Consider the following 24540-nt stretch of genomic DNA (forward strand, 5'->3'; position numbering starts at 1 on the left):
ACTGGGATGCCAGGCAAATGGAGGTACCTTGGGGTAGGGCAGGCATTGTAGAGTCCTGAAATCTTGCCTTGATTCTACCTATAATTAAATCAGTTCTGGGTGTTACAGTCCTGTCCTCCTACCACCCTGCAATTATGTTCCATTGAAACCACTTCTGTGGAGTGGGAAGGCTGTTGCCTTCCGTCAAATGCTCTTATAGCAAATGATCTTATGAGACTAACAATGAACTCAGTTGTTCCCATCTCCTGAGAAACATGGTATTACAGATATCCCCTGCTTTTTGAAAGCTTTTGTTGCACCGCTTCACTTTTCCAAAAGACCTACGTTAGTACCTGTTTTCACTAATCTTAGGAAATTGGGGCACACCTGGGTGGCTCAGTTGGTTAAGCATCTGACTCTTGATTTCAGCTGGGGTCATGATCTTACAGTTAGTGAGGTCAAGCCCTGCTTTGGGATTTGAGGATTTGCACTGGATGCGAAGCCTGCATGGGATTATCTCTCTCTCTCACTCTCCCTCCGCCTCTCCCCTGCTTGTGCTCTCTCTCTAAAAAAATAAATAAACATTTTTAAAAAAGAAATTGGAAGAGGATTTTTGCTTTTACAAGAAAAGGAGAAAAGCAGAAATAGCGCTGGGCATTTGTTCTGCACAAGCTGTTGCAGAGGTAGCGCACACCCCAAGCAGTGAGCGTGGCGCCACCGAACTTCTTTTCCAGGAACCACACTCAGCGTGTCAGCATCCAGCTGCCAGAGCTGTGACCTGAGTGAGCATCCACGCTTTCTCTCGATTTACTTTGTGCGTCTGTTAGCAAGATGTGTCCTAAGACACCAGAAAAGCCTATGAGATTATTTTTTGTGTTTCTGGGAATGCTCAAAAAATGTTCATACAAATTAATGGTAATTTCTTCTTTGCTTTATGCCATTTCAGTTTAGGAGAGGTTTCATAAGAATGCTGTATTTTTTGATGGTGGGTGGGGCAGGGGGAACCTGTGTAGCAAAGGAAGTGGGAATCTACCTGGCAATGAACATAATGTCTGGGCTGAATAAAACTATTTCTTGCACGTACAAGTGTTATCTGTTATCTTTCAAATGTTTGTGGATACTATTACAATAAATGGAATACAAATATTTAAAAGTGACTGATTCTATAATTGCTTTCTGACAGTATGTTTCTTTCAAGTGATGGGTATGGAACATCCAACTATTGTTATGAAGGAGTTGCTAGAATTACTGCAATTGCAATTGTATACACCTGATGGGAACCAGAGGGATCTACCCTGAATTAGAGGCTGGAGGAGTCTACATGGAGTGGCTTCAGATCCTGGAGATTCCAACATTTAATTAACCCAACTCTGAAGAATTTCTGAGGATGAAGAGGTGGAAAAGAAGTTTGAAGAAACAGATTCTACTGTTAGCTCTGCCATCACTTTGACCAGTTCTTTTTTTCTCAACTATATTTTTCCTTCTCTTGAGTGTGTCAAGAGCTAGGCAGCCCAAGAATTGGCATTTCCCTTCTGGGCTGTCTTTATGGCACTCATTTTAAGTGGGAGAAAGAACCCCTTCTCAAAACGTGTTAGAATTCATTATAGCTTTTCCTGTCTCTCGCAGGTAGAGAAAACTTTTGAGGTTAGAATCCACATTTCTTTGATCTCTAGTGACCAGTGCTAAGCAGAGTGCTTTGCTCATGGTGAGTGATCAGTGATTCTTTATTTAACTGAATTTTACTATGAGGATAAAACCAAATGGAAAACATGTATAAAGTGGTTTATAAAGTGTGAATATATATGTGTATATACACACATATATAAAAAACTAAGTCATTATCGGTAAAGTTAACCTTACTTTCTTATCCTCCTTCCACTTATTCTATAAATATTTACTCTCTGAGGTGGTGAGCAGAGGATAATTAGAGAAAATAAATCTGTTTGGGCAACAGCAAACATCAGTCATTGCTCTGATGTGTCATTGAGGAGATGCAAAACTTTCAACCAGAAACTGAAACCAGGAAGCTAAAGATACCCTCTGATTTGGGTGAGGGCCAGCTCAGCAAGCAAGAAATGAGTGTTTTGGAAAGTCAGACAAAGGGACACTTCTGTTAGGAGGGGCTCAGCCTGAGGTGACACTGGAAGTGTATAATGAGAACCAAAGGACCACCAAGTGAGCCACATCTCCAAAGCTAGACGCTATGTGTCCACCAAAAGAGCGTACAATTCCCTGCCTTGTTTATTTTCGCATAGTAGACTTGTAAAACTCTGGACATTTGTGGTAAATTAGTAGTTTTTGTTGTCTTAAAATAAGTGGGGCTAGGAGTACTCTCTTGATGAGTGAAGTCATCATCATTTACTGAGAAATGCAGTTTGGTAAATTAAAATGTATTTGTAGAAACAGGCAGAATATTTTAAATTGGGGCTGTTTTACAAAACCCAGGATAGTTAAAAGCTAAGAGAAAACCATGAGTCTGAGTTCAAAGTAGTTGGAGACTTTTTAAAATTTCAGATTATAGTTGGGAGGGAAAGAGAGTGGAGCTGATGTTTCATCCCAAATCTTTCAGGAATTTCACACACACACACACACACACACACACGCACACAGTGGATAATATTTCTTGATCGGAGAATACTTCTTGGCTGCTGTCCTTGAATGGAAAGCCCATGTACTTCCTTGTATTGAAAGTCTTACCTCTGGCTCCCCAGGCTTTGAGCTACTTTCAGAGTTCTTGTAGCTACTAGTGGGTATGGGGAGCGCTTCCATGGTGGCCTGTGAGAGTCAGACAGGGTAGCACTGGGGACTCACTGTAGTTACCACACAGAAGCACAGAGGAAAAACCCTAAAGAAATTCAGTTAGTAGTCTTCTCACCCAGTCTGGTACTCTGCCTCCTCACAGACCTACTTGACTGAAGCTGGCCACGTTCCTCAGGCTCATCATAGAGCCTTGTGGAGGCCTTTAAGCCTCTGCATCTGCCCCCGTAGCACTGCCTTGACTGTCTCATTGCAGAGGGTAAGGATAAAGATATTGAGAAAGGGGGTGAGGACTGATGTCACCAAGGCTACAGTCTTGTTGACTTCCATAGAATGTTCTTTGCCAGACCTGACATGAAGGATGATGGTGCCAGACCTGTAGCCAATGAAGACCAGGGTGAGGTGGGATCCACAGGTTGAGAAAGCCTTCTGATGGCCTCTAGCAGAGGGGATCCTCAGCACAGTGGTCACAATATAGCCATAGGAGATGAGGGTCACCAGGAAGGAACTGAGGACAAAGGCTAAGGCCATCACAAAGTCCCAGAATTCCTGCAGGCTGGTGTCTGAGCAGGACAGTTGCAGCAGAGGTGCATTGTCACAGAAGTGGTTAATGATGTTGTCATGGCAATAACTGAGATAAGCCTGGGAGAAGACAGTGGGCACCATGGCTAAGAAAGGAGCTGCCCAGGAAGCCCCTGCCAACTGGATACACACATCCCAGCTCATCAAAGTTCCACAGTGCAGTGGATGGCAGATGGCCACAAAGCGGTCAAGAGCCATGTCTGACAGGATGAGGAAGGAGGTGGAACCCAGGGAAAAGTAGAAGTAGAACTGGGCCATGCAGCCATTGAAGGAAATGACTTTGCAGGGTACCAGCAGGTCTGAAAGCATCCTAGGCACTGTAGTTATGGTCACCAAGGTCTCCAGCAGTGAAAAGTTACCCAGGAAGAAGTACATGGGAGTATGTAGGTTGGTGTTGGCCATGACTGTGACTATGATGACAGTGTTTCCCAGGAAGGCAAGAAGATAAAGCATGAGGAAAGGCCCACACAGCAGAACTTGCAGCTCACCAAAAGAGGAGAAGCCCAAGAGCACAAATTCAGAAGGGTGGCTCAGATTTGTCATGATCCAGGAGCTGGGTGCCTGTATGGGAAGGAAATGAGAGAGAGAGAGAGAGAGAGAGAGAGAGAATCACTGATCATGAAACAAAATGAACAGGGAGAGCAAGACAAGTAGATGGTCAGCGATAAACAGAGAGGTAACAGAAAGTGATAAACAGAGAGAGAAACAGAAAGAAGGAGATAAACAAAATGAGAGTATGAGAGCATCATAGATTTAGGGAGTCTTAGAATTAAGAGCATTGAAAGCCATTGATATGGAGAGAGAAATACAGAGAGGAGTGGATTAAGGAAGACAACACAGCAGCAGACATCAACATTTCTGGAGAAGGAAAGAAGAAAACAAAATGGGAAAACAATTAAGAAAGGAAGACCAAATGTATGAGAGGGAGAAACAGAAAAAGATAGAGAGGGGAGGAAACATGGAAAGAAAGAGAGAATTAGTATAAGTCACCCCCAAGTCCTAGAGTGTGGGTTGGTACTGGGGGAGGGGGTCTGTGTCATGACTCAGAGACTGTGCATCAAGATTCCTTTTAAAGGGTCCATTCAAGTCTTTCTGGGCTATGTCTCTATTGAGGACTCTCACTCATTCACATTTCTCTAGCTATGATCATGAAATTAATGGGAAGGCAGAGTTTTGTGTTAATAAATTAGGTTCCTTTGGTGGTGGTGGTGGTGCTGGGCTCTAGTATATGCATTCAAGATGGAAAGCAGAAAAGACATACAGGGTCATGGAGATAAACCTCAGAACCAGGTGGCTGCCCTGCCAGTGATGAGAAGATCATTAGCATCCTACCTCCTGGTGCTGTTTTGCTGCTGCAGTGTGTCCCTTCCCCTCCTGACTCCTCTCATTCTTGCATGGTGGTTTGGGGCACAAGCTATGAAGCTGTGTTTGAATTCTGATCTGAAACCTGTTTGTGGAACATAAATTTTCTCTTTATAACATGCTCTCTGAACCTCAGTTTACTCAGCTATAAAATGAAGATAATGATAGTACTGGGTTTCTAGGACTTCTAGGGCTATTGTGAAGATTAAATGAGTGAACTACTTAGTATAGTGACAGGCACACACCAAGTGCTCCACAAACAACTGTGGTCATTGCTATCATTATCCTATGGCTGCCAATCATCTGCCAAAATTTTGTGTCCAAATCATCTCTCCACACTTCCTGAAGGCCAACAGATGGTGTGTGTGTGTGTGTGTGTGTGTGTGTGTGTGTGTGTGTGTGAGTATTTTTACAACTTTATGCTGCCTTAGAATTTAAGTTCACTGAAAGGATACCTTTAAATTTTTCCAATTGTCAAAGGAAATAAACACTATAATACAAACTATCAGAAGTGGAAAGAGAAAAGCTGTGAATAGTTATACTCTGGCCCACTCTCTGGCCCCATTAAAAGCTTCATCTGAGGCTGTGACCTGGCCACTAGCAATGGCCTTCCAATTTAAAGAAGAGGCTTTGTCCCTCCATTAGCTTCTATCCATCCTACTAATAAACCCTAACAGTAGGTCTAAAATCTACACCCAGAACTGATCAATTGAAACCCAATTTTGATGTCTGTGCTGCACAGGAGCTCAACCCATATGCAAACCTAAGCCACTTACTTTAGCCTCTGAGTGTTTTCGTGAGCTGCTCACATTAAGAAATTCATGTCTGCCTAATGGGTTCACTCTGTAACATGAGTGACATGAGATATGTGGTCCACTATCCTTGGTTAGTGTGTTACAGCTGGCAGGAGTAGTAAGGGGCTTCTGTACTGCTAGGTGAGTGGCTCCACAAGCTACAATATCTCCAGTCGTCTACTGATTTCCTAATTAAAGACTTACCCCGTGTCACCACAAAGACCTGGGCAGCAACTTTGATGAGACCAGAGGAGAAGGGTGCTGTCTTTGCCCCTTTCCTCCCAATGATAAGTGTTCTTGATTCTCTCTACCCACCATGTCTCCAAGTCCCTGGTTTCTTGATGTGGTTTAGAGCTAAGCATACATTGGATGGGAAATAGACTCCAGCAGTGTTCTTCAGGGGAATGATGGGAAAACAAGGAATACTCTGGGGATTAAGAGGCACTATTGTTTTTCTTTAGAATAATGGGAACTCCTGTGTTCTGAGTAAGTAACATTTGAGAAAAAGATGTGAATGAAGAAAGGGATAGAGACCTAGATACACCTAAGCAGCTGATGGCTTAGGTTGGTCCCATGGCAGAGCTTGCTTTCTGACCCTTCCTGGATTAAAATTATGGCAGACTGGATAGATAGTGAGGGTTAGATACAGTTTTCATTTGGAGATTTTGTCTCCCTCCCAGATCCAGGATTTTGAGATCAGGAGAAGTAGGGAATGTAGGTATTGGACCACATCACACTCTTGTCTGAACTCTCCAGTGTCATCTGTAGAAGTTGGGGAATTGAAACAGTAAGCTTAAGAAGAGATATCCTCCTCTTGGAGCCATGGCCCCTGATAGAAACATCTTGGGAGCCGAGCAACCTGAAGGGCCTGTCTCTGACTTTTGTTAGAAGATGTACACCTTAGGGAGGGATGAAGGTGAAGGCAACATAGCATAGATAAGGGATCAAGCTCCCCAGTTAACTCTGAGTAACATCCTTCACCTCAGAGAAGTTCAGACTTTATGGATGCCACCCAACTTAGCCCCACCCACAGACAAATAATAACAAAGGGATATGAAGCAAAAGCTTTCCTGTGAAGACAGTACAAGTGGATCCCAAGTTTAAGACCCACAAAGGAAGGACAGATGGCCTGGAAATCTTTCTGTAGGACCTGAGTCTAGAACTGAGTTTTTAGGGCAAAGCTTTGATTGCAAGGAAGATTTTATGTCTGGACAGAAATGGGGGATAATGTAGAAAGGAGAATATTGCTACTCACTCAACACTTAGTATATACTATTAAAATAAATTGAAAATACATGTCTGAGTCTGTGTCTGAATTCTCTGTACTATTTCATTGGTGTATATGTCTACTGATCTACATGATATTATGTCAATAACATACTGTCTCAATTATTGTAGCTTTGTAAGAAGTCTTTAAGTAAGATTTGTGAGTCTCCCAGCTTTGTGCTTTTTAAAAATTATTTGGCTACTCTAGATCCTTTACATTTACATATAAATCTTAGAGTCACCTTCTTAATGTTAAAGCCAAAATAACAGTTCTGGGATTTGAAAAAAAATTTATTTGAGAGAGAGAGAGAGAACCCATATGAGCAGGAGAGAGGGGCAGAGGGAGAAAGAGAATCTTAAGCAAGCTCCATGCTCAGCACTCAGTGCAGAGCCCAAAGTGGCGCTTGATCTCACAACACTGGGATCATGACCCGAGCTGAAATCAAGAGTCAGACGCTCAATGGACTGAGCCACCCAGGTGCCCCACGGCTCTGGGATTTTGGTTGAATTTGTGTTGAACCTTTAGACTAGATTAAAAAGAATTGGCTTTATAATAAAATCGAGTCTTCTGATTTGGAATATTTCTTCATTTATTTAGGTCTTTAAATTCTTTCAGTAATGTTTTATGACTTTATTTCTTGCACATAGTTTGTTAAATATATCCTTTAGTCTCTCATATTTTTGGATACTATTGTATATTATAGATTTTATTTCCATTTCTAATGTTTATTGCTGGTGTATAGCAATACAACAGATTTTTATATACTTAGCTTTTGTCCTGTTACCTTAATAACAACTTGTTAGTTCTAGTATTTTTTTGTGGACGTTTTAGGATTTTTTACATATAAGATTATGTCATATGTAAATAGTTTTATTATTTTTATTTTCTAATTCTATGCTTTTTATTTCATTATCTTGCTTTATTGCATTAGCTAAGACTTCCAATACAATGTTGAATAGAAGTAGTGAGAATGGATTTCATTGCCTTCCTTCCCATCTTTCCTAAAGGGAAAGCATTCAGTCTCCCCACAGGCAAAGGTCCCAGTAGACCACCAATTATAGCCATGTTTGCTGGTGTTGGAACAAGGATGCTAGGGTGCCATGAATCCTGATGCCAGATGTGTGTTGTGCTTTACCATAATCCCTGAACCACTGCTGATACATGATTGTGTGAAATGTTTCTGGGGTGGACTGGCAATGGGATGCAGTCTCTGGACCTCTGCAGTGGCACAGTTGTGTGAGTGTTCCTGGGGGCAGGCTGGCACCCCACGATTCCTTGGCAAGACCCTCCTCCAGAGGATCAGAGCAGGTTCAAACTGAAGGGCCCTAGAAGTGAGAGGTTTAGAAACACAGCCCTATATGAGATAAAATTTGGGAGAGAAGTGCTTCTTGGCAGGCTGAAGGCTTGGTCATGGACAGTGTAGAAGTGGGGAGTGGATGGAAGCCAGAGAAAAAGGAGGGGTGTTTGATTGCTGGTTGGTGATAGCACAGAAAATGGGTGACGCCATTTTCACCTCTCCTGTGCATGTGCATACACGCATACATACGCCAAACTGATCCACCCAAGTAAGCTAAACAGAGCCACCTAGTGGAGAACCGAGCCATTACACCAAACCCTGACCAACTGTGCCAACCAAACCCTAGGGGACTATCACAAGTCTCTCCACTTGCTTAGTTCACAGACTATAAAGTGCTAAATAGTTTGACTTCTGGGGAAACTGGATGTAATTTTACTCAGATTTCATTCTGTTTGCTGGTCTATCCATTTTTTTTCTTTTCTTATTCTTGGATAGAGAAAGAAAAAAATTATTTTTATTTTCCATTTTTGTAAAAAACATTGTTCTTCATTTTTTCCTACTATATTTTTTATTTGTGTGTGTTGTGAAGTTTTTAGTCTATTTTAATTTCTTCATTTAATTTTACTCTATTTTATTGTATACAATTACAAAAATTTTTTAAATGTTTTCTTACTGTTTTTCACCTTTATTTCTTTTCTTTTTTTTTGCCTTTTTCCTCCTCTATTCTACCAAGCTTCTTTCAACAACCAGACCAAAACACATCTAGGATCTAGCTTCCTTTACTTGATTTTTTGTGTTGTTTTTAATGTTTTTAATTTACTTATTTATTTTATTCTTTTTCTTCCTCCAAAATGATGAAATGAAGGATTTCACCCCAAAAGAAAGAACAGAAAGAAAGTCCTGACAGCCAGGGACTTAATCAACACAGATATAAGCAAGATGTCTAAACCAGAATTTAGAATCATGATCATAAGAATACCAGCTGGGGTCAAAAAAAACATAGAATCCCTTTCTGCTAAGATAAAAGAAGTAATATCTAGTCAAAACGAAATTAAAAATGCTATAACTGAGATGCAATCTCGAATGGATGCCATGGAGGCAAGGATAGATGAAGCAGAGCAATGATCAGTGATATAGAAGACAAACAAGGAGAATAATGAAGCAGAAAAAAAGGAGGGGAAACTAAGGCAAAAGAGCACAATATAAGAATTAGAGAACTCAGTGACTCATTAAAAAGTAATAACATGTGAATCATAGGGGTCGCAGAAGAAGAGAGAGAAAAAGGGGTGGAAGGTTTATGTGAGCAAATCATAGTAGAAAGTGTTCCCAACCTGGGGAAAGACACAGACATCAAAATCTGAGAAGCACAGAGAACCCCCATTAGATTCAACAAAAAACGACCATCAACAAGGCATATCATAGTCAAATTCACAAAATACACAGATAAGTAAAGGATTATAAAACAGCAAGAAAAAAGAAAGTCCTTAACCTATAAGGGAAGGCAGATCAGGTTCACAACAAACCTATTCACAGAAATCTGGCAGGCCAGAAAAGAGTGGCAGGATATTTTCAACATGCTGAATCATAAAAAAAATAGGTAGCCAAGAATTCTTTATCCAGCAAGGTTATCATTCAAAATAGGAGAGACAAAGAGTTTCCCAGACAAACAAAAACTAAAGGAATTCATGAGCACTAAACCAGCCCTGCAAGAAATTTTAAGGGGGACTCTCTGAGGGGAAAAAAGATGAAACAAAACAAAAAAGGTTTAAAGTAACAAAGACTAGAAAGGACCAGAGAACACCACCAGAAACTCCAACTCTACAGACAACACAATGGCAATAAGTTCATATGTTTCAGTACTCACTCTAAATGTCAATGGACTAAACTGTCCAATCAAAAGACATAGAGTAACAGAATTGATAAGAAAACAAGATCCATCTATATATGCTGCTTACAAGAGACCAATTTTAGACCTAAAGATACCTTCAGATTGAAAGTAAGGGGATGGAGAACCATGTATCATGCTAATGGTCACCAAAAGAAAGCCAGAGTAGCCATACTTATATCAGACAATCTAGATTTTAAAATAAATCCTGTAATAAGAGATACAGAAGGGCATTATATCATATTTCAGACACTTTAGATTTTAAAATAAATCCTGTAACAAAAGACAAAGAAGGGCATTATATCATAATTAAAGGGTCTACCCACCAAGATCTAACAATTATAAACATTTATGCCCCCAGTGTGAAGAAACATAACTATATAAATCAATTAATCACAAACATAAAGAAACTCATTGATAATAATACCATAATAGTAGGGGACTTCAACACCCCAGTTTCATCAACGGACAGATCATCTAAGCAGAAAACCAACAAGGAAACAATGGCTTTGAATGACACACTGGAGCAGAGGGACTTAACAATTATATTCAGAACATTTCATCCTAAAGCAGAGGAATACACATTCTTCTCGAGTGCACATGGAACATTCTCCAGAATAGACCACATACTGGGACACAAATCAGCCTTTAACAAGTACAAAAAATCGAGATCATACCGTGCATATTTTCAGACAACAACACTATGAAACTCAAAATCAACCACAAAAAATTTGGAAAAGTAACAAATACTTGGAGACTAAAGAACATCTTATTAAAGAATGAATGCGTTAAGCAAGAAGTTAAAGAGGAAATTAAAAAGTGCATGGAAGCCAATGAAAATGATAACACCACAGCCCAAAAACTCTGGGATGCAGCAAAGGCAGTCATAAGAGGGAAGTATATAGAAATCCAGGCCTTCCTAAAGAAGGGAGAAAGTTCTAAGATACACAACCTAACTTTACATCTTAAAGAGCGAGAGAAAGAACAGCAAATAAAACCCAAAGCCAGCAGAAGACAGGAAATAATAAAGATTAGAGTGGAAGACAATGCTATAGAAATATGAAAAAAACAACAACACTAGAACAGATCAATGAAACCAGGAGCTGGTTCTTTGAAAGAATTAACAAAATTGATAAACCCCTACCCAGTTTGAAAAAAAAGAAAAAGGAAAGGACCCAAATAAATAAAATCAGGAATGAAAGAGGAGAGATCATAACCAAATACTGCAGAAATACAAGCAATAATAAGAATATTATGAGCAATTATATGCCAATAAATTTGGCAATCTGGAAGAAATGGAGAAATCTTAGAAACATATAAACTATCAAAACCAAAACAGGAAGAAATACAAAACTTGAACAGACCAATAACCAGTAAGAAATTGAATTTGTAATCAACAAACTCCCAAGACTTAGGACCAGATGGTTTTCCAGGGGAATTCTACCAAATATTTAAAGAAGAGTTAACACCTATTCTTTTGAAGCTGTTCTAAAAAATAGAAGTGAAAGGAAAATTTCCAAACTCATTCTATGGGGCCAGCATTACGTTGATTACAAAACCAGACAAAGACCCACTGAAAAGGAGAACTAAAGACCAATTTCCCCGATAAACATGGATGCAAAAATTCTCAACAAGATACTGGCCAACTGGATCCAATAATACATTAAAAGAATTATTCACCACAATCAAGTGGGATTTATACCTGGGATACAGGGCTTGTTCAATATCTGTAAATCAATCAATGTGATACATCACATTAATAAAAGAAAGGACAGGAACAACATGATCCTCTCAGTAGATGCAGAGAAAGCATTTGACAAAATATAGCATCCTTTCTTGACAAAATCCCTCAAGAAAGTAGGGATAGAAGGATCATACCTCAAGATCATAAAAGCCATATATGAGAGACTCACTGCTAATATCAGTCTCAATGGGGAAAAACTGAGAGCTTTCCCCCTAAGGTCAGGAATATGACAGGGATGTCCACTCTCACCAGTTATTCAACATAGTTTGGAAGTCCTAGCCTCAGCAATCAGACAACACAAAGGAATAAAAGACATCCAAATCAGCAAGGAGGAAGTGGAACTTTCACTCTTCACAGATGACATGATACTCTATATGGAAAACCCAAAAGATTCCACCAAAAAACTGCTAGAACTGATTTATGAATTCAGCAAAGTCACAGGATATAAAATCAAGTACAGAAATTGGTTGCATTTCTATACACCAATAATGAAGCAACAGAAAGAGAAATCAAGGAATCAGTCCCATTTACAACAGCACCAAGACCCATAAAAAACTAGGAATAAACCTAACCAAAGAGATGGAAAATCTATACACTGAAAACTATAGAAATATTATGAAAAAAACTGCAGACACACACACACACAAATGGAAAAATATTCCATGCTCATAGACTGGAAGATCAAATATTGTTAAAATGTCAATACTACACAAAGCAATCTACATATTTAATGCAATCCCTATCAAGATAACACCAGCATTCTTCACAGAGCTAGAACAAACAATCCTAAAATTTGTATGGAACCATAAAGGACCCTGAATAGCCAAACAAATCCTGAAAAAGAAAACCAAAATTGGAGGCATCATAATTCTGGACTTCAAGATACATTACAAAGCTGTAATCATTAAGACAGTATGGTACTGGCATCAAAACAGACACTTAGATAAATAGAACAGAATAGAGAACCCAGAAATGAACCCACAAGTCTATGGCCAAGTAATCTTTGACAAAGCAAGAAGGAATATCCAGTGGAATAAAGACAGTCTCTTCAGCAAATGGTGCTGGGTAAACTGAACAGCAGCATGCAGAAAAATGAACCTGGACCGCTTTCTTACACCATACACAAAAATAAACTCAGAATGGATGAAGGACCTAAATGTAATACAGGAAGCCATCAAAATCCTTGAGGAGAAAGCAGGAAAAAACCTCTTTGACCTCAGCCGCAGCAACTTCTTACTCAACACGTGTCTGGAGGCAAGGGAAACAAAAGCAAAAAGGAACTATTGAGACCTCATCAAAATAAAAAGCTTCTGCACAGCGAAGGAAACAATCAGCAAAACTAAAAGGCAGCTGACAGAATGGGAGAAGATATTTGCAAATGACATATCAGATAAAGGTTTAGTATCCAAAATCTATAAAGAGCTTATCAAACTCAACACCTGGAAAACAAATAATCTAGTAAAGAAATGAACAGAAGATACGAAGAGACACTTTTCCAAAGAAGACATCCAGATGGCTAACAGGCACATGAAAAAATGTTCAACATCACTCATCATCAGGGAAATACAAATCAAAACCACAATGAGATACCACCTCACACCAGTCAGAATGGCGAATATTAACAACTCAGGCAACGGCAGATGTTGGTGAGGATGCAGAGAGAGAGAGAGGATCTCTTTTGCACTGCTGGTGGGAATGCAAACTGGTGCAGCCACTCTGGAAAACAGTATGGAGGTTCCTCAAAAAATTAAAAATAGAACTACCATACAACCCAGCAATTGCACTACTAGGTATTTATCCAAGGGATACAGGTGTGTTGTTTTGAAGGAACACATGCACCTCAATGTTTATAGCAGCGCTACCGACAATTCAAAGTATGGAGAGAGCCCAAATGTCCATTGACAGATGAATGGATTAAGGAGATGTGGTATATATACATATACAATGGAATATTTCTTGGCAATCAAAAAATGAAATCTTGCCATTTGTAACAACATGGATGGAACTAGAGTGTATTATGCTGAGTGAGATAAGTCAGTCAGAGAAATTCAAATATCATATGTGGAATCTACGATACAAAACAGATGAACATAAGGCAAGAGAAGCAAAAATAATTAAAAAGAACAGGGAGGGGGACAAAACATAGAAGACTCTTAAATGTAGAGAACAACCTGAGGGTCGCTGGAGGGGTTGTGGGTGGGGGGATAATTAATGGGTAAAGGACTAAATGGGCTAAATGGTAAAAACGTAAACAACAGGCAAAATTGATCAAGAGTCTAGCTAATAAAGAATGGGGCATTCATATGGAGTACTATGCAAAAAAATTTTTTAAAAAGAAAGCCAAAATGTCTTGATAGGAGGAAATATCTTCTTAAATTTTGGGTTAAATTGTATATTTTTGTTTTATTTTATTGAGGTATAATTGACACACAATGTTATATTAGTTTTAGGGATACAACATAGTGATTTCAACTCTATACATTATGCTATGTTCACCACAATTGTAGCTACCGTCTATCATCATACAACACTATTACACACCATTACAGTACCATTGACTATATTCTCTATGCTGTACCATTCATCCTAACAACTTAGTCCATAACTGAAAGCCTGTATCACACACTCCCCTTTACCCATTTTGCCCAATCTCTGTCCGCATCTCCTGTGGCAGGCACTATTTGTTCTCTGTAGTTATGCATCTGTTTCTACTTTTGTTTGTTTGTTCTATTTGTTTTTGTTTTTGATCCCACATAGTGAAATGATACAGTATTTGTCTTTCTCTGTCCAATTTATTTCACTTAGCATAAAATCCTCTAAGTCCATCTATGTTGTCACAACAACAAAGCAAGATCTCATTTTTTTTACGGCTGAGTAATATTCTGTGTGCACGCGTGCTTGTGTGTGTGTGTGTGTGTGTGTGTGTGTGTGAACCACATTGTATTTATTTATTCGTCTACTGATGGACACTTAGGTAGCTTCCATATCTTGGCAATTGAAGAATTGCTGCCATAAACAGGGGAGCATATGTGTTGTTTTTAATGAGTATTTTTGGTTTCTTTGGGTGAATACCTAGTGGTGGGGTTACTGGATCATATCATATTTCTATTTTTAAACTTCTGAGGAACTTCCATACTGTTTTCCACAGTGGTTATACCAATTTACATTCTTACCAGTAGTACAGCAGGGTTGTATTTTCTCCATAGGCTTGCCAGAACTTATTTCTTGTTGTTTTGTTTTGTTTTGTTGTTTGTTTCCAGTCACTCTGATAGGTGTGGGATAATATCTCATTGTGGGTTTTAAAAAAATTTTTTTAATGTTTATTTATTTTTGAGAGAGAGAGAGAGAGTGAGCAAGTATGAGTGAGGGAGGGGGCAGAGAGAGAGGGAGACACAGAATCCCAAGTGGGCTCCAGGCTCTGAGCTGTCAGCACAGAGCCCGATGCGGGGCTCGAATCCACGAACTGTGAAATCATGACCTGAGCCAAAGTCGGACACCCAACCCACTGAGTGACCCAGGCGCCCCTCATTGGGTTTTGATTTGCATTTCCCTGGCGACTAGTGATGCTGACCATCTTTTCATATGTCTGTTGGCCATTTTCATGTCTTCTTTGAAAAATGTCTATTCAGGTCCTCTGCCTATTTTGAAATTGGATTATTTGGGGGCTTTTGGTGTTGAATCGTATAAGTTTTTAAAATATATTTTGATATTAGGGGCGCCTGGGTGGCGCAGTCGGTTAAGCATCTGACTTCAGCCAGGTCACGATCTTGCGGTCCGTGAGTTCGAGCCCCGCGTCGGGCTCTGGGCTGATGGCTCGGAGCCTGGAGCCTGTTTCCGATTCTGTGTCTCCCTTTCTCTCTGCCCCTCCCCCGTTCATACTCTGTCTCTCTCTGTCCCAAAAATAAATAAAAAACGTTGAAGAAAAAAATTAAAAAATATATATATATTTTGATATTAATCCTTTACAGATATATCATTTGCAGATATGTTCTTCAATTCAGTAGGATACCTTTTCATTTGGTTGATGGTTTCCTTTGATGTGCAAAAGCTTTTTATTTTGGTGTGGTACCAATAATTTATTTTTGCTTTTGTTTCCCTTGCCTGAGGAGATATATCTGGAAAAATGTAGCTAAGGCTGAAGTCAGAGATTACTGCCTATGTTTTCTTCTAAGGGTTGTATGGTTTCAGGTCTCACATTTTGTGTTTAATCCATTTTGAACTTATTTTTGTGTGTGGTGTAAGAAAGAAGTCCACTTCCCTCTTTCACATGAGTTGTCCACTTTTCCCAGCACCAGTTATTGAAGAAACTTTCTTTCCACATTGCATATTCTTGCCTCCTTTCTCATAGATTGACTGTATACCCATGGATTATTTTGAGAAGTGAGAGAGAAAATGCCATAACAGATATCCACAGCATTTTCTGTTAAAAATATGCAGATACATGCTTAGGAAATTTTTCCAAGATTATGTGGCAATCTCATTGGGCTAGGGCAATGTTCAGGCATGGTTAGGATGATTGTCCCCAATTTATACCCTTTTTCACCTGGTGATATTCTCAGATTTAGCAGGTATTCTTCAAATGAAATCTCAAATCTAAATAAATGTTTTGTAGCTGCCACTTTTTCTGTCTCACTCTAGTATAAAGCAGATTTACAATTTACATTTGTCAGTTGTTTCAGGTTGTAAATATAACTGCATACATTGGCTGTCCTTATGCTGTCCCGACTTTGAAGTGCCCAGCTGGCAAACATGGACACACCATAGAAATAAATGTAAGAATCTTGCTTGAATGCATACAGATGCATGTGTGTTCAGAAGAGTGGAAACCTGAGAGAGTAGCAGAGAGTGAAGTACAATTTGGGGGCAGAAACTCTCTCCAGTTTTCTGGAAGGTCCTCAGAGTTAGGAGCAGGAGCCTCTCTATGAAATGAGTGAAGGAGAAAACAGACTTTGTAGGGGATTTCTGGTGAAGTTAGGACTGTCTGGGACCAACATGCATGCTTTAAGATATTGGTGCACATTTTAGATGTCAATTGTAATGTGTCATACTGGGGACTGGGGGATGCTTGTTTTCTCTGAATAGCTAAAAGAATCAGGGAAGAGTCTAGGATATAGGGGCAGAAGGGGTGATCTGCTTAGAGTCCAAGATGTCTTCTTGAAACCTAGACTTGGGGCCTTTGAGGAGGCAGTCTTGGTATTGAAAACCTGTGATTGGTGAGATTTCAGGTGTCCTCCTTAAGCAAAAAGTTTCAAAAGTTCTGACACTTAATTGGTCAAAAATGGGAATAACTAAAAGTTTGTTCTGCTTTCTGCAGTCTGATTGCTTAGGGACGCCCTGAACCTGGCGTCCTAATTAAGAACATGTACCTCAGTGACTAAGTCCCCTTGGGAAGGAGGGTAGTGAGGGTGAAGAAGAGAGAGAGAAACCCTCGGTTCCCTGAACGCTGTTATTTCTGGACTTTTTCCTAAGCTCCTCCCAAGAAAGTTGCTCTGCCTCCTGAGCAGTAACTAGATAGGAGTTAGCCTTAGCTGAGCCCTGGAGAGCCTGAGAAGTGGTGGAGAGACCCCTCCATGAAGGTGAGTGTCTTCTCACGGTTGCTTTCTGCCAAGGAATCAGTAGGAGATGATCAAGTATGGAGTTCTGGGCTTGGCTGCCTGCAAGAAGGAGGCCTAGCTTCTGAGGGGTAGAATAGTGGAGCAGCAGAATTGAGAGGCTCATCTCCAAATCCCCTCTACACAGCAGAGAGCAGATTCAATTCTTCTCTGTCCCAGTACTAAGAACAGTCACTGCTAACATTCTTCTGTATTTTTTTCAGCTAGTGCTCATTATGTAGACATTATATAAATGTAGATCACTGAGAGCTATCCCAACAGTTCTGTCCTTGACCTGTTTTCCCATCATTCCAGCCCACAGAAGCTTAGAGGAGGTGACATGAATAAGGAAAGTGAGGAAGGGAAAATGGTAATGTGAGCCATGAAAGCAAATCAAGAAGAGTAGGCTCCACGGGGTATGGCCCAACTACTTTAATGGGCATCAAGTACTATTTAACCATATAGCACACATCCAAGCAACCATCATGTAGGGAAATTTATCAGCATGACTTTATAGCTCAACAATAATATAGATATACATGTCCTTGCCTTCATAGAGTTTATATTCTAGTATCATAGATGAACTGTGAATACATGAAATTGGTTTCCTGTCCTTCTTCCTTGCCTTATATTTGTTCCAGCATGATGAATAGACTAGCATCATAATTGTACTTACTTGTCTTGTATATAATCTGGCATCCACCCTCCCCTTGAATGTAAGCTCCACAGGGCAGGAATTTTTGTTTGTTCTATCCACTGCTGAATTTGCTTAATGTTCAATGAAGGAATGAAATTAGTATACATATCATATCAGGTAATAAAAAGTGCTACAAAGAATGGTAAAGTCCAAAAATGAACAAGTTATTCCTAATTGGTGTAGGGTTACTGGATAGAATCCTCTGAGGAGATGACATTTGAGTAATGGGATGAATAAAGTGAGAGGTCGAGATCCAGACATCCACAGGAGCTACTGGCCTCAGATCTATCCTTGTTAGGGACAGGTGCCACCTTTCCTCTCTCCCAACATTTTGCAAAGCACATGGGTTTAGGGAAGAATGATTCTGCCCTGGGAAATTATCTCCAGAGAGCTCCAGAGCTCTCATTTGTAGATGTGTCTGCTCTGTACCATGGAAGTTCACACTCTGGGGAGAGCAGGGGTGTTGGTCTTAGTCCTCTGCTGCTTTTCTACTACCCCAAGTTGGGTCTAGACAATACAAGTAAGGATGATGTGTAGGGTTCAATGTTCCATGATCTGACCATCACCTAGAACACTCTTATGTCATCTGCTACAGTTAACATAAGAAGAATGACACGGTCCCCGGACTGGTGTGGCTGATCAACACAGCTTCATAAGTGGTCAGTTTAAACACTCTTATCCTCTGTCCCTGGAGAGAAGACCTATCCTGTGGTGTAAAAAGACAGAGAATGTTTTCTTATCCTCAGTAGCGATTCAGGAGTCTTCCCCTATTCCAGACAGGCAGACTTGTGCTAGATTGAAGGTGATCACATTTGTCTGACCTTGTGCAGAGCATTGCAGTCGGGGCATGTCACCAGGTTCTCAGGTTGAAAATATTTTCTCATCCTAACCTGTCTTCCTTCTCTTTGGAGAACAGGGCTATGTGGCGCCATGTTACCAGTCTTTGATGTGTAGATTTTACAAGGAGCAGAAAAAAGGAGTAAATGATGAACAATCTCTCTAGTGCCACTGAATTCTGCCTTCTAGGCTTTCCTGGGTCCCAAGAACTACACCACGTTCTTTTTGCCATATTCTTTTTCTTCTACTCAGTGACATTAATGGGAAACACAGTCATCATTGTGATTGTCTGTGTGGATAAACGTCTGCAGTCTCCCATGTATTTCTTCCTTGGTCATTTGTCTGCCTTGGAGATCCTGATCACAACTATTACTGTGCCCATGATGCTTTGGGGATTGATGCTCCCTGGGATGCAGACAATATCTCTGGCTGCATGTGTCACCCAGCTCTTCCTATACCTTGCTGTGGGGACCACAGAGTTTGTGTTACTGGGAGCGATGGCTGTGGATCGTTACGTGGCTGTCTGTAACCCTTTGAGGTACAACATCATTATGAACAGCCACACCTGCATCTGGGTGGTCATTGTGTCATGGGTGTTTGGGTTCCTCTCTGAAATATGGCCAGTCTATGCCACATTTCAGTTTACCTTCTGCAAGTCAAATCTGTTAGACCACTTTTTTTGTGAACGCGGGCAACTGCTCAAACTATCCTGTGGTGACACTCTTTTCACAGAGTTTGTTCTCTTCTTAATGGCTATTGTCATTATCATTGGTTCACTGACCCCAACAATAGTCTCCTACACCTACATCATCTCTACCATCCTCAAGATCCCCACAGCCTCAGGCCGGAGGAAAGCCTTCTCTACGTGTGCTTCTCACTTCACCTTTGTTGTGATCGGCTATGGCAGTTGCTTGTTCCTCTATGTGAAACCTAAGCAAACACAGGCTGCTGAGTACAACAAGATAGTTTCCCTGTTTATTTCTGTGGTAACCCCTTTCCTGAACCCTTTCATCTTCACCCTGAGGAATGACAAAGTCAAAGAGGCCCTTCGGGATGGTATGAAACGCTGCTGTCGACTGGTAAAGGATTAAATCTCTCTACATCAGTTTTGGGTGGCAATGTCTTCACTATAAATTATTCACTAACCTAGAAAACCCTAGCTCCTCTCTTATAATTATCATCTTTTCAAAGATCAGTTTTGTACAACCTCCAATCTGTGCTGTTGGAGAAGACAAGACAGATAAAAATGAAACCTATTCTCTGCACACTAGAATCTCTTTCCTCAGTTTCTGATGGTTCCCCTCTTGAACCATGGAGGCATATCTTTGGGAAGTGGGATGATTAACGAAAGGTAATACACACATGTTTATAGCTCTGTATCCTTCAATTCATTCTCCTACAATGCATTTTTGAGGATGTATTTCCTAGGGAAGGAAGAATGTGGGAAGAAGTGGTGGGGAGGCATCTGGCATAATCAGTCCCAAGGGGTAGATGCTCACTTTGTTTCTTTATCAACTGTTGTAGAGATTTTCCTGTATTTTGTGCAATTTCTTGACCTAATGGCTGTATGCACTTTAAATATTCTATGGTTCTCCTTTCTCTGCTGGTTTTTCTCTGCTGGCCCCATTGCTAGTGCAAAGTACATACAATGTTACATACTCTTTGCCACAGAACAAATCTAGAGTGGAGATATGGGGATTGGAATATTTTCCTTTTAGTAAGTATTAGCGATGTAAAGATATGAAATATTTTGGGACATATTGGTATTGGGACATATGGGGATTGAGACAAGTAAGAATTAAATGACTAATTCTAGAGAAAGCATCCTGTGTTGTACAACTGCTTAAATCTACTATGTTTGTTGAGACTATTTCCAGACTCAGACTTTAGGCTTCATGATGCTTGTGGTTCTTTGTCTCTGAAATCCAAGTGTCTCAGTACCCTGTCATAAATTTTCCCTATGGGGAGCACCACAGAAATAAGAAGCTACCCTCTCAACTTGCAGCTCTTCAGGAATATAAGTCATGGTTTTATGACAATGCAAGTGTAGGAAGCTCATCATGTTGGAGCAAGGTATTTGAAGGAAGGAGGAATTTAAAAGTATTTTCATTATTTTTTATTTAAAAAAAGTTTATATATTTATTTTGAAAGAGAGAATGTATGTGAGTGGGTGGAGGGGGAAAGAGAGAGAGAGAGAGAGAGAGAGAGAAAGAGAGAGAGAAGAAGAAGAAGAAGAAGAAGAAGAAGAAGAAGAAGAAGAAGAAGAAGAAGAAGAAAGGAGAGGAGAGGAGAGGAGATAGAGAATCCCAAAGCAGGCTCCATGCTATTAGTGACACAGGGCTGGATCTCACTACCCTGAGATTTTGACCTGGGCAAAATTTAAGAGCCAGAGTCTTAACTGACTGAGCCACACAGGTGCCCCAGGAAGGTATTGATTAAATGGTAACACTCAGCACCTCCAGCCAGCCCTGAACTGGGTGGAGATATTGAGCCACCCAGCAGTAGATGATGGGACGATTTGCTTTTAGTTGGAAGAAATTTCTTTGGTATTTCTTGTATAAAGACTCTGTTAACAACAAATTTTCTGTTTGAGTTTTTCTGGGAGGTTTTTTTTTTATGTTTATTTTTAAGAGAGAGAGAGAGAATTGTGGAGGGACAGAGAGAGGGAGACCCAGAATCTGAAGCAGGCTCCAGGGACTGAGCTGTCAGCACAGAGCCCAGTGTAGGGCTCCAACTCAAGAACCATGAGATCATGACCTGAGCCAAAGTCAGATGCTTAACCAACTGAGCCACCCTGGTGCCCTAAGTTTTTCTGGGAGTTATGTGTCTTTCCTTTGCTTTCAGTTTTGAAAGGTAGTTTTGGTGGATATAAGATTCTTGATTGACCATGTTTTTTCTTTAAGCACTTAAATATGTCATCCCATTACCTTCTAGTCTTAACTGTTTCCAGGAGAAGTCACCTGTTAATATTAATGGAGTCTCCTTGTATGTGAGGAATCATTTTTTTCTTGTTGCTTTAAAGATTTGTTCTTTGTCTTTTAGTAATTTTAGTATTATGTATTTGTGTGCAGATCTCTTTGAATTCATTTCACTTGGAGTTCATTGATTTTCTTGGGTGTGTAAATTAATGTTTCTCATAAAATTTGGAAAGTTTTCAATCATCATTTCTTTGAAGATTTCTTACTCTCCTTTGTCTCTCCTATTCTAGTGTCACCACAGCCTGTATTTAGTGCACTTAATAGACACCCTTATTTCTCTGCAACTATGTTCATTTTTCTTCACTCCTTTTTTAGTTACTTGGATTATGAACATAGACTTCTCTGAGGAAAACACAGACCCCAGGATACTAAAAGACTTAAAGTTAACCACATAAGAATAAAATATTTAACTATACAAATATAAATAAATGAATGAATGAATAAATAGAGTGTTACTGAAAAATTTTTAAGTGTTTAATTTGAGAGAGGGAGTGCATGTGAGCAGAGGAGGGACAGAGAGAGAGTGAGAAGGAGAGAATCCCAAGCAGGCTCCATCAGCACAGATGCTGAAACAAGGCTCAGTCTCATGAACCCATGAGATCATGACCTGTGTTGAAATCAAGACTCAGAGGCTTAACTGACTAAGCCATCCAGGTGCCCCAATTTTTAATTTTTAAAATAAAGGTTTGCTTTATTTGTGCATAAAGTTCCCTTCTAAATTGGTAAGTTCAATAAAGAAAAACATAAATGGTTTTTGAAACTATGAAAGAGTCCAACTTGATTGCAAATTAAGAACAGATCATTCAGCAAGAACATCTTTTGAATAACAGTTACCTTTCATACAGTGTGCTTAAAATATAACGGGAAACATAGTGGACATGGTCTCTTTCCTGATAGAGCATATTTGGTGAAGAGATATACCATACAGAGTAAAATCACACACACACACACACACACACACACACACACACACACTATATATATATATATATATATATATATATATATATATATATATATTTAAAACTGTGGATCATTCAGGAAAGAAATTGTCAGGTTGTCTTAAGTCTGGGAGTGATCTTTGAGATAATTACTGTAAAGGTATGGGGGAGAATTTGTTTGGGCAGAGGAGAAGCTGACTGGTGATGAAGTTGCCACAGAGGCTTCAACCCCAGGAGGAACCAATCCCACCGGGAGCCCTGGAGCTAGGATGGCTCTTTAGAATTGTGTTGACTTGTGTCCTTACCTCAAACACAGGAGCTGGACATTTGCACTCCTGCACCTACAGGTCATTGGGTACAGGCTACCTTAGAGGAAAGGCTATAATCTTGGTGGAGGCACTTCTGCTTAACTGAGGGCAATTTCTAGGGATAACCTCAGCTATGGGGTGGGGTGAGTACCTTGGTCCTGAGGGAGGTCTGGGGAAGGCACATAGCATCTACTACAAGGGTATTTGGAGAACACCTGACAGGGAACCTGAATATGTCTGTGGAGGTTAGGGAAAGCCCCTATAAGAAAGGATCATGGGGTGCTCAGTGGCTCAGTGGCTCACTTGGCTAAGCATCCAACTTCAGCTCAGGTCATGATATCACAGTTTGTGGGTTTGAGTCTGGCACTGGGCTCTGTGCTGATAGCTCAGAGCCTCCTTTGGATTCTGTGTCTCACTGTCTCTTGGCCCCTTCCCCGTTTGTGCTCTCTTCTCTCAAAGAGATTATTTATAATAACTCTCAAAGAATTATTGAATAAATAAACATTTTTTAAAAAGTTAAAAAATAAAGTGATCATTAACTGATGTGTGGCATGAACAAGGCAAAGCTGGGTGGGAATGGAGCGAGCACATTAAGAGTGCATTAAGAGCATGCACTAAAGCCCTTGAAAGAACTAAAAGAATGTCAGTGCTGCTGGACAGCATGGGGTGAAGGAAGGGAAACACAGATGACATTAGAGAAAAGCATTTCTAGAAATCATATAGATCCTTACAGCACTCGGGACAGTGACCAATGAGCAGTGAGAAGGTTTTAATCAGGGGAGGGACCTGATCCAATCTGTGTCTTAAAAGATCACTCAAGCAGTTATGGGGAGAACAGAGTAGAAAGAGGGAAGTGATGGCAGACGTGAAGGTCAGTTAGCAGACTTTTGAGGCAGGCAAGTAAGGATAATTTTCTCTCATCCCTTCTTTTGTGGGCAGGCATTCAGCACTTGGGGTAATAACCCTATCTGTCCTCCTAGATCATCAAGATGGCTCTTTCTTTCTCTGGTCCATTTTGACTTCTCCTCTTGCCTGTGTCTCCAGTGTGCTTATGTGGAATATGGAAAAAATATAGACATGGAATGGCCTTCAGGTTTGGCCAACTTTGAGTTTGGGCAGTCACCAGCTTTACTCACATAAACAATCCAGTAATCAAGGGTAACTTTAGGTACTGAGTCTGGTGCGGTCTATGAGTGCCCATGATGTTATCTGGAAAGAGCTGATTCTGACAAAAAGTTTAGCTTCGCAGAGGGGTTCCATGACCAAAGGTAATGAGTGGAGAGCCTCAGCAGGAGGCTGAGAGGCTCAGTGCATCATTACAAGGCTCAAGGACTAGCTCAGTTTCTGCTCCTTGCCCCTTCACTTTGGGCAAGGTAGAGATTCTGAAAGAGAGGTCAGACATCCTGTACCTCACTGCCCTGATATTTCAGAAGAGAAAACCAAAGCCAGAGAGTTGAACACTCACACACCGAATTGAATATAACATAGCTAGTGGGTATGAAAAAGAATTAGCATTCAGGT

General features: G+C 40.2%; 3 protein-coding genes across 12 annotated transcripts in view; 2 read left to right on the plus strand and 1 right to left on the minus strand.

Moving 5' to 3' along the window:
- Nucleotides 1–24540, plus strand: part of KEL (Kell metallo-endopeptidase (Kell blood group)) — a 258323-nt gene that overhangs the window by 158022 nt on the left and 75761 nt on the right. For 5 of the 10 annotated variants that reach the window (XM_053217958.1, XM_053217956.1, XM_053217957.1 and 2 more), the window contains one exon: nt 1606–1684. The exons of the other annotated variants lie outside the window; for them this stretch is intronic. In XM_053217958.1, the coding sequence (XP_053073933.1) occupies nt 1682–1684 (3 nt within the window). In that variant the 5' untranslated portion in view covers nt 1606–1681. The remainder of the gene's footprint in view (nt 1–1605; nt 1685–24540) is intronic. 10 annotated transcript variants of the gene reach the window in all.
- LOC106986539 (olfactory receptor 9A4-like) lies at nt 1696–20982 on the plus strand. Its single transcript, XM_053217970.1, has one exon. It carries the CDS (start codon nt 18939–18941, stop codon nt 19881–19883), a length of 945 nt encoding a protein of 314 aa, XP_053073945.1. The 5' UTR covers nt 1696–18938; the 3' UTR covers nt 19884–20982.
- Nucleotides 2426–3861, minus strand: LOC106986541 (olfactory receptor 6V1). The gene has a single exon (XM_015084722.3). The coding sequence runs from the start codon at nt 3859–3861 to the stop codon at nt 2920–2922; it is 942 nt and encodes a 313-aa protein (XP_014940208.2). The 3' UTR covers nt 2426–2919.

The sequence above is a fragment of the Acinonyx jubatus genome, chromosome A2, assembly GCF_027475565.1.
Source record: "Acinonyx jubatus isolate Ajub_Pintada_27869175 chromosome A2, VMU_Ajub_asm_v1.0, whole genome shotgun sequence".
Classification (NCBI taxonomy): domain Eukaryota; kingdom Metazoa; phylum Chordata; class Mammalia; order Carnivora; family Felidae; genus Acinonyx; species Acinonyx jubatus.